The following is a 9,963-nucleotide window of genomic DNA, read 5'->3' as shown; positions in this document are numbered from 1 at the left end:
TAAAGCTAAAGGTGAGTTTACCAAGGACTAAAACCCACCACAAGCCTCTGTGGGGTGGCATTACATTAGAAAAGGCTTTTTTTCAGAAATCTTAAAAAAAAACAAAAACAAAACCTTCCTTTTGTGGAAGAAAATTTTTTAAAAAGTACAGAATAGCATAACAAAAGAGCACTCTGAACTTTGACTAAAAATATGTGCTGTACTTAAAAATCGGCAACAGGTTTACCTAATTTCAGATGTGCTTCTGAAATAGTACTAAATTGTATATTAAAGGCATCATTTGTACAGCTCGTTTTCTTAAGTAGCAAGGGCTTTGATAAAATCAGTATTTTAGATAGTTAAATAACCATTCCAAAGATACTAGTTTTGTAAACAACTTGCATAAGCATTCCAAAGATGCTTGTTTTAGAAAGTATTTCGAAGCTAACTATAAAGACCAAAGCAGACATTTGAAACATGTTATTGAAATTATGAAATGGTTCTGTTTATAGATTGGGATTTTTGAAGATAAAGTTTTATTTTAATGTAATATTAGATCACAGGATTTGAAATGGGAAGAACATCCTTAGAGATCATCTTGCCCAACCTGATATTCAATTCTTTGAGTATTATTAGCTCAACTCCAAACCTGTCTGTATCAGAAGACTGAATTGGGCCGATGTAGCTATCTTTTAAAGCAATACCCGCAAAACACAGGATTCCCTCGCAAGTTTTTGAGCCTCAAATTAGTAGGTTCTCAAGAAGGGTTCACATACTTCTAAGAAATCATCCAGTTGATCCCTCTGATCACTCCTATGGTGTCTGGGGGTGGGGGTGTTAATTAAACATCTAGGTTTTGCTCCTAACATGTGGAGAAGCCACAGCCTCTCTCAGTGACGACCCTGAAGTCTCACAGCACCTACAGAAAATAGTTTTCCTCATTTTATAGGACATTCCTGTTACTTAGAAATCGCTCACTTTGGTGGAGCCCAGTCGCGTCCAAGAGCAGTAGCTGCAACCCCTTGGCTGCCACCAGTCTTTTCAAGGACTTTGCTGGGTGGGGTTCAGCCAAGAGTGGCTAGAGGCACGTGGCGACAAGAGGACAGGGGACTCGATCTCCGCCTCAGGAGCCCCTCCTAGGAGAAGCGACCCGACGAACCCCCAGGCAGGCCCCCTTCCTGTGAAGTTAGAGACTCGAGGATGAGTAATGGATCTCAGTTCATTTAGCAGGTCCCTCGCCCCTAGTTCCTCAGAGGCCCGTCTCTCTTCAGGGGTCTTGTACCCCCTGGGGGCGGTGACTGACGACGCTTAGAAGGCGAGAAACGGCTCCCTACGCCGCTTGCTGGGTCCCTCTCTCCCCACAATGCACCGGGGCCAGCAGGAAGGCCGCTCCGACCCCTAATTTTCCCGCGAATTCAGTTCAAAGAGGCGGCCGGGCCCGCGATCGGCAGCGCGCACGGGCCAACCAAGCCGCGCCTCCGCGAGAAGCGCCTCCGCGTGACTGACGGGGGAATCCGCGGGCCAACGGGCTGGGCGGCCCGGCGGCGCGCGCTCCCGCCGGCCAATCAGAGCGCCGGGCGGGGGAAGTGGGCGGGGCCAGGCCAGGCTAGGGTGAGCGGCCTCCGGAGCAGAGCGGGGCTCTCAGGAGGAGACACTTTTTTTTTTTTCCTCCCTCCTTCCCTCCTCTCCTCCTCCCTTCCCTTCCCCTCTCCTCCCCTCTCTCCTCCTTCCCCCCTCGGTCCGCCGGAGCCTGCTGGGGCGAGCGGTTGGTGTTGCAGGCTCTTACTCTCCGGGGCCGCCCGGCGGGTAGCTGGCGGGGGGAGGAGGCAGGAACCGCGATGGCGCCTCAGAAGCACGGCGGTGGGGGAGGGGGCGGCTCGGGGCCCAGCGCAGGGTCCGGGGGAGGCAGCTTTGGGGGTTCGGCGGCGGTGGCGGCGGCGACGGCGTCGGGCGGCAAATCCGGTGGCGGGGGCTGTGGAGGCGGCGGCAGTTACTCGGCCTCCTCCTCCTCCTCCGCGGCGGCGGCGGCGGCAGCGGCGGGGGCTGCGGTGTTACCCGTGAAGAAGCCGAAAATGGAGCACGTCCAGGCTGACCACGAGCTTTTCCTCCAGGCCTTTGAGAGTGAGTGTGTTTGAGGCTTTGGAGGGCAGGAATACCCACTCTTCCAGGATTCGGGGATCGAGACACTTGTGCTGGGCCCCCTTCCTCGCCGGTAGTCGACTTAATTTGGGAGTGGAGGGAGAAATTGAGGGGGCTGTTACCCCATCTGGGATTACCGCTCAAGGGGACCCGAAGTCAAGGGCCTTTGCGGGAAGTGGATTAGGGGGTTCAGGTGAGGCTCTTGACTCCCCGAAGATTTACGCAAGAGGTTAGGCAGTGGGGCCCCATGTTAAGAGCAGGCGGTCTCAGAGCTGCAGTCAGATCCCGAGACTAGTTCTTGCTTTCTTTCATGCCTTTCGTACTCTAGAAGTACAAGGGTTTCGGTTGGAGGTTTTGAGCAAAATCAAGCCTGTGAAGAGGTGAATGCGGTAAAATCGACAAAATTGTCATTAGTCTGAAATGCCTTCGCACTAACTTGGTGCTGCATCTTAACATGGCACCTTTCGATGCTTTAAACCTTTCAGGTCTATCCACCCATTTCATGGACACATAAACTGAGACAGGTAGTGTTTTAAGTATTTTACTGGAGACGATCTTGGAAATCTGCCCGTTGTACTTGTCTTAATTCCGAAATATTTTCTTATATCAATGTCTGTTTTGAAGGCAAAACTACCAGTTAATTTGGAAAGAAGGGCAAGGTATCTGGAAACAATAGAATTTATAAAAAAAATCATGACTGTAAATAATTTCAGTTGTTCTTTAGTGAATATTATATCCTGATTGGTTTCCTCTTTGCTTTTGTGTGGATGTTATAATTTGATGATCATTAATACTAAATATCTTACAGGAACTTGAATAAACTCAGTTCTACCGCTGAATGTCTTTATTTACCATTTTTCCGAGGCGTGTGTTAAAGGCATGGTATCAGCTGGGCTTGGAAACACGTATTACATTGTTTAATACCCTTCTTTCGTTCTCTCAGTGCTTCATGAAATTCTAATTGGAATTTAATACAAGGAATTTCAGTTTTTATTGAAACAGATATTGAACCTGCTTGAGATTCACGTTCTTGTTACTTTTGCTTAATATATTTTCATAAATCTGGAGAGGATTTAAATTGGAAATATAGTGGAGAACTGAAGCATAGTTGACCAACATACATGTTTGCACCCCTTCTAAAATCCCTCATCTCCTTTTAGTTTATTTGGAACAAAATTAAACTAAGATTAAGTGGATATTTTAAAAATTCTTTCTAAGTATTATGAGAAGACGAGTCCTCCAAGAAAGTTTTAGCTATTTTGCTTTCTGTTGAGTCTGCCTTGGAGAAGTGAACTGTCATTAAGAACTAGATTTGATCACAAAACAACTTGATTCTTCTCTATTATTGACCTTAGCTTCTGATTTAAATGGTTTGATGTATTTATTAATAAAGTCATTTAGTTCATTTTGATACTGCTTTAAAGAAACAATAGATCATTAATGTAACTGATACGCTGGTATTGTATATAAAATATTTTCTATGTATAACCTAAGTCCTTTATAACAAATTTTAACTAAACTCAGCGTTAAAAAGACTGGGAATCAGCCTATTTAAAAATGTGTTGAGATAATATTTACATGTTGAGAATATTTACATTGAACAAACTAGATTAAAAACGAGCTATGGAAATGTTTATTGAAAAATGTAACTATAATTTGTGTCTCAGATTTTTTTCAGTATTACTACTTTCATCTTATCTGCATTAGGATACATAGGAAACAGTTTTATTCATTTTGGTTGACTCCAAATTTTTAAAAAGACCGATTGAAAACTGGAAAGTTCATTTTGTTATTTGGCATCAATAAGTAGTTCTTTTGCTGCATGCAGCTAGCTACCTCATTCCAGCTACTTTTTGGAAGGAGATGGGTTATAAATAGTGTAAATAAGCTAAATTAAATGAACGTAACTACTTCAGTTTTTCATACAGACTAATTTAAAAAGTAGCAACCTTAGAAATAATAAGGTTTAAGAACAAGATTGTAGAGCATCATAAATCTAAAATGAATGTAGATGAATTTTGTGAATGTATACCATAGATCCAGTGTCTTTTGATCTTATTGTGCATACTAATTTTCTTGATATAAATATTTAGTACATGATTTCCATACAGGTGATTGGTTTATATTGGTTATAAAATGAGCTGGGTTGGTATTTTCTTGATATCTTGAATAATAAGTAAATTTAGATAATGTTTGAATTTTGTTTTCTGTTACCTAGAACCAACGCAGATCTATAGATTTCTTCGAACTCGAAATCTTATAGCGGTAAGTCATTAACAAAATTCATCAATATTATGTTTGTCTTAGAATTGCACTTATTTGATTTTAATATTTTAAAACTTTTTTTATAGCCAATATTTTTGCACAGAACTCTTACTTACATGTCACATCGAAACTCCAGAACAAACATCAAAAGGTACATTTTATGTGTCTTATTTCAAATTAAACCGTGTTAAAGTTCTGTTTTAAAGTACTATTTCTAATTAAAGGTTAAATATGAAAACTGAGGTTAGAAATAGGACAGGTTGAATTAGTTGCAAAGTGATAATTTTAATAGTGTCATTTTTGTAAATCCTAGTTTATTACTAGTTTTTTCCTGATAGAAATGATTTAGTAGTGAAGTGAATGAAGTGATTTTACTGACATAGTTTTTACTCTGTGCTACTAGTTATTTTCAAGTTTGGTAGAAGTTGAAGATTTAAATATTTACCTGAGGGTTCAGAGGAACTATCTTTGATATATAAATGTAACAGTTAATTTTTGAATATTTCTTATCTGTTCTAACAATAAAGAATTCGCTTCTACAATGATAGGTTCAGAAAGTCTCATTTTATGTCTTTGGCGGTGACTTAACTAAAGGGGAAATACTTTTGAAGTCAGTGGGATGAATAGCCTTAAAAAAACAAGAATTCATAATCATCTATTCTTAAAGTGAAGTCTGGAAGTGTTGGACAGAGCTTATTTTTACTTTGTAATATTTAAAATTTAACCATATGTAATTAAGGAATGCTAGTTCCTTGTCCTACATGCAAAATTATTGAGCATATCACGTGAACAACTTTAACTTTAAAGGCGAGAACTTTTACTAAGCATTGGATATTGTCTTTACTTGGTAAAACCATTAAGCTATCTCAATAGATTTTGAAACTAAACTCCTTTGGAGACTCCTGCGGTTACTAAATAAGCATTATACTTTTCTATAGCAAGATGTACTTTAGCTTTTTAGATATGTCTAGGTGGATTTTGAAGGATTGAAATGTTAAAAAACTATTTGTCTTCTGGTAATCTTTCTGAATCTGGAGAGAGCATTGCATTTACTAGGTGAAACTTGCTAAGCAGCTAAATAACTAGGAAGAAGAGGGTGATGAATTAGGCAACAGAATTAAATTTGTCAGCTCTTTACCTTTTTACTCCATTAGTTATGCCAGGGTTCAGCAAACTTTTCCTGTAATAGACTAGATAGTAAATTTTTAGGCTTTGTGGTCTAGGAGGCAGAATTGAGGATGTTAGGTAGGCTGTAGGTACTTCACAAAAAGAGAGACGGTCGACAAAGTTTTTATTTGAAATTCAAAATAGAATAATTGAATACAATGTTTTGTAATACAGGCCTACTAGTGAGAGGTGGGGGATTCTTTTGTTTTTGCAGGGTTGAGGAGATAACATTTAGCTTAATTGGGGTTTAGAGTTAGTGTTCTCTGTCATCAAATCTATTGCAAATGTTTATCGCTTGCATTATTGCTTTATAGCTTGTGGGCTGTGTAAAAACAGACAGTAGACCAAATTAAGTAGTGGTTAACTTTTTTCTTTAGTATTTTTAGTGTGGAAGGTCAGTTGTGTTATCATGTAGGATGCTGCCTAATTTATATTTAAAAGTGATTAAGTTTCTTCAAAATAAATTTGAAAATACACATTTAAAATCTAAGTTCATCATTTTCCTGTCATGTTTTTTATTAGACTATTGGACTGTCTCATTGTGGGATAAGTTTATGTTATCTACTAATGGGTAGAGGCAGTTTTTTAAAAGCTTGGTAGTAGAATTTAATTTTCTTAATTTATTGCCCTTTAGGTAAAAAATTGTCTTTTGGGGGAGTTTCAAAGCAATTTTCCAGCCAAGAAACATACAAATGCCACTTAATTTATTCTCATACAAAAATGCATTAGGAATCACTTAATTCTTTTGTTATATGCTTGGCCTGTATAAGACATTAAGAATAATTTTTGACAAATTATACCACAATTTATATCTTCAGATGAGCGCTGTCTTTTTCAAAATATTTGGTGGCTTTGAAGGTGGTGTTTATCTCAGTAATTGTGGCCTTTGTTTAAAATGTTTTTGGAACTCCTTTTATAAAATTGCTTGAGTACTATTCCTTTGCTGAAAATGTTTTTGGAACTCCTTTTTTATTATTACAACAACATAATATTCATTGTTGGAATAAACATATCATTCCCTTGAAGTCATACACTCAGTTATATTAATTCTGGTGTATTTGTTAAACTTGCCTTGTACTTTAGTCTCACGTCACGGAGGCATTCAAATTCTGTAGGCTAACACTTCACTGACACAATGGAAATACTGGTGAGGAGAAGGGCATCTTTTATTGAATCCATTTTAGTTTCATCTGAAGTGTTTCTGAATCCTTCTGAGAAAATTTCCTAAATTTCAAAAATATTCTCCTTTTTTATGACTGTTTGATTAACTATTTCCCTTTTAAACCTGAGCTATAGAAACAGTACCTTTCTAAAGAACAGAAATACTTGCTGATGGGGGCTGGGGCTGCTTTTGCATAGTTGCTTATGTGGTTAGTTTTTTTCCTAAGGAGGCCTACGTTGCCTTTATAATCTTATCTGTTTCAAATTGTTATTAATATTCAGTTCTCCTGTGCACTTCTGTGCACAACTCCATAATTTTAGAAGAGTCTTAACTTTTCTTCCTACAGACAGGATTTCTTCTTAATCATTACATAAAGGGTAAATATTCTTAAAAGTTTCTAGTAATTTTACAAGCCTTCTCAGTAGCACATTTCAGTATTTATACTGAAAAATTCTTTGTGACTAGCCTAAAGGAATCTTACATTTTTCTTCTTTCTTCTCTCTTATCTGTGGAGATTGATAATGTATTGCCATCCTTCATAAAGTACTTCTTACTATGCTCTGTTGGATGAAACTTTAATATTGAAGTTTTCAGTAACTCTAAAGGTAAAGAGAGAAGCTTTATTTTCTTAAAAGATCTTTTGTTAATGGAGGCTATTCACCTGAAATAAGATTGTATCAATTCTGCCTTTCCTATCAATATTTTACTGTAACACATTTACATTAACATTTCTCTACTGATAATTTCTATTGTAGTAGTTGAGTACAATAGCTGGTTTTGAGCAATGAGCATATTAGTAATTTCTAGTATCTGAATTCAAGCTTTACGAAGTAATTAATGCAGAATACATTAAGCTTTTCAAGTCCTAAATTTGAAGAGAATATATGAGTATAAAGAGAAATATTTGTTTCCAATTAACATGTGGATCTAGATGTTTTAGTCTCTATCTCTAGGACATATGATAGACCAACTTAACAAAGATGGGGCTTATTTTAGAATCCATTCAGTCTTAAATTGCTTGGGTGGGGGGAGGTATTCTTAATTTAAGTTTCTATTTTGTGAAAAACTTACTTTTTTCTCTTAAACGTGTCAAGTTAAAAAGCTAATAATTTTATTATAATTTGATGGGTATGTCCCCTAAACTTGAAAAGTTTTTCTTGATGATGACAACCATCTCTTTAAAATGACATGTCATTTAACTTTAGCCGTTGCTAATAATCTTTGAGGATGTTTTGTTAACTTTAGATATGTTTTATAGAATGTTCATTTTTATGCAGTGGTGCTAGCACATATTTGTCAGTTTAGTTAATAAAAGTATGAATGTTTCAAAATATACATAATTTGCATTTGTTTGGCTCAGTCCAACAGATGCTCGAGTACGTACCAAGCACAAGGCACTATGCCTAGTACTATGCAGCTTTTCTTGAAGAAAAGCAGTCTCTGCCCTTCAGGAGCTTATAATCTAGCAGGAGAAATAAAATATTAATGCAAGTTTCACAGTTAGGAAATTAAATGTTAAATATAAACCAAGTGCCATAGGTAAGGAAAAATCACTCTGGTTTGGGAATAATTGCAAAAGGTTTCATGGAAAAGTTAGCATTTGGATGGGACTTGAAGGCTTGTCTGCTGTATTATACACTGTTTCAATAGTATTCATTGTTATGGCTAACCATCCATAATTTATCTAATTAAAAATAATAAAAGTCAGATTTCCAACTTGCCTATTATAGTGACAATAAAGTGTAATCTGTTTGTTTTTCCCAGTTGAGAAGTGATTATTTTGTTTATCTGTTTCTTCCAGGAAAACATTTAAAGTTGATGATATGTTATCAAAAGTAGAGAAAATGAAAGGAGAGCAAGAATCTCATAGGTAAGATAACCTATCAGTTTACATTAAGCGACATACTTGAGGAAAGAGGAAAAAATGATAGTGATCATTTCCCTAGTGATTACCTCAACATTATAAGGAATTAGAAGGAACCTTAGAGGTCAGTTGGTCCAAACTCATACACAAATCAGTAGTTACTTGCTCTGTACCATCCCTGGTAGAGAATCCTTAAGCCTCATCTTGAATACCTCCAATGCTGGGAACTCACTGTTTTCTAAGGCAGCTGTGTTCATTGTTGTTCATCTCTGTTACCAGTTTCTTGCCTTTTGAATCCAAGTTTCTATAAATTCTGCAGTTGGTGTTCATCTTGCTACCTCATCTAAGGCGGAATGGAGACTCATGCTTTTGGTGTACTTTGTGCTAGGTGCTGTGCCAGGTGCTTCACAACATCACATCTCTTCAAATCTCAGAGGCTCTCTTTTTTTCCATTTTGTCCTTCCCCTTATTTACATCTTCCAGGCAAAATACTCCTAACTTTATTTTATATTTGAAATATGTGTATGACATGATAGTTTGATGAACTTCATTGACCCTTTGGATAGAATCTACTTACTGTATGCTTCCAAACATGATACCCGGGACTAATCCTTAAATGTCCTGACTAGCTTAATATCTGCCTAGGCTAAACAGTATGCTTCCATTCTTAGATAGTATGCTTCTATTTATTTTTTAGTATATAAACTAAAGAAAGTTACGTACTGTTCTAAAGAGAAATGAGAACTGTGTGGTATTTACTTAATTATTGACTACTCTTTGGGCGAATGCAAAACTGAAAATACTAGATTTTTAAAAAATGGAGTTGAAAAAATTGCCACAAAGAATTTTTGTTTCCTCTTGAAGTTTTAAATCATACCTTACCAATTTAGATAGGGTATACACTGACTTAATGATGCTTCATGTATGATTTCTCATTTTAGCAATTGGTATAAGATGTCATTTTTGCAGATGCTTATATTTAAAGTTTAGCTTTTGAATTAGGTTATTTTGTTACTTGAACTGTAAAATCACATTTTAAATTTTTTATCTTTCAATCTTGGAGGACCAAAGTATAATTTCTATTTCCGTATCTAGGCAATCCTGACTTGTAAATAAGCTTTGATAGTCCATTCTGGAAGCTGAGATCCCAAATCTTTACTCCATCTATTACTGTCCAAGGTGTACCTTACATTATAGGACTGAGAATATTCCCAGTGCTTGCACACACTGTTCTTTGCTTGAATTTTTATTCCAGATCCTTGTCTGGTCACCTACCCTGGACAAAGCTTTTGGGATCCTCAGGGCCTTTTTTACTTAGAAAGTATAAGTTATAGACAGAGCCTCATCTGACCTTCTTGCTTCTTTTCTCCTGAAAGCTTTTTTTTTT

The 9,963-nt window shown here is 37.2% G+C and overlaps 1 protein-coding gene across 2 annotated transcripts in view; it reads left to right on the top strand.

Annotated features, from left to right (window-relative positions):
• The first annotated feature begins 1,574 nt into the window (after window positions 1-1,574).
• Window positions 1,575-9,963, top strand: part of SUZ12 (SUZ12 polycomb repressive complex 2 subunit) — a 40,501-nt gene continuing 32,112 nt past the window's right edge. The window contains exons 1-4 of one of the 2 annotated variants that reach the window (XM_019647104.1): window positions 1,587-2,100; window positions 4,337-4,383; window positions 4,470-4,534; window positions 8,514-8,582. In XM_019647104.1, the coding sequence (XP_019502649.1) occupies window positions 1,818-2,100; window positions 4,337-4,383; window positions 4,470-4,534; window positions 8,514-8,582 (464 nt within the window). In that variant the 5' untranslated portion in view covers window positions 1,587-1,817. Of the gene's footprint in view, window positions 2,101-4,336; window positions 4,384-4,469; window positions 4,535-8,513; window positions 8,583-9,963 lie in introns of both variants that reach the window. The other variant, XM_019647103.1, reaches the window with a different exon arrangement.

This window comes from Hipposideros armiger, unplaced genomic scaffold (genome assembly GCF_001890085.2).
Source record: "Hipposideros armiger isolate ML-2016 unplaced genomic scaffold, ASM189008v1 scaffold_108, whole genome shotgun sequence".
Classification (NCBI taxonomy): Eukaryota; Metazoa; Chordata; class Mammalia; order Chiroptera; family Hipposideridae; genus Hipposideros; species Hipposideros armiger.
Note: the sequence above shows the minus strand (reverse complement) of the source record. Positions and strands in the feature narration are given on the sequence as shown.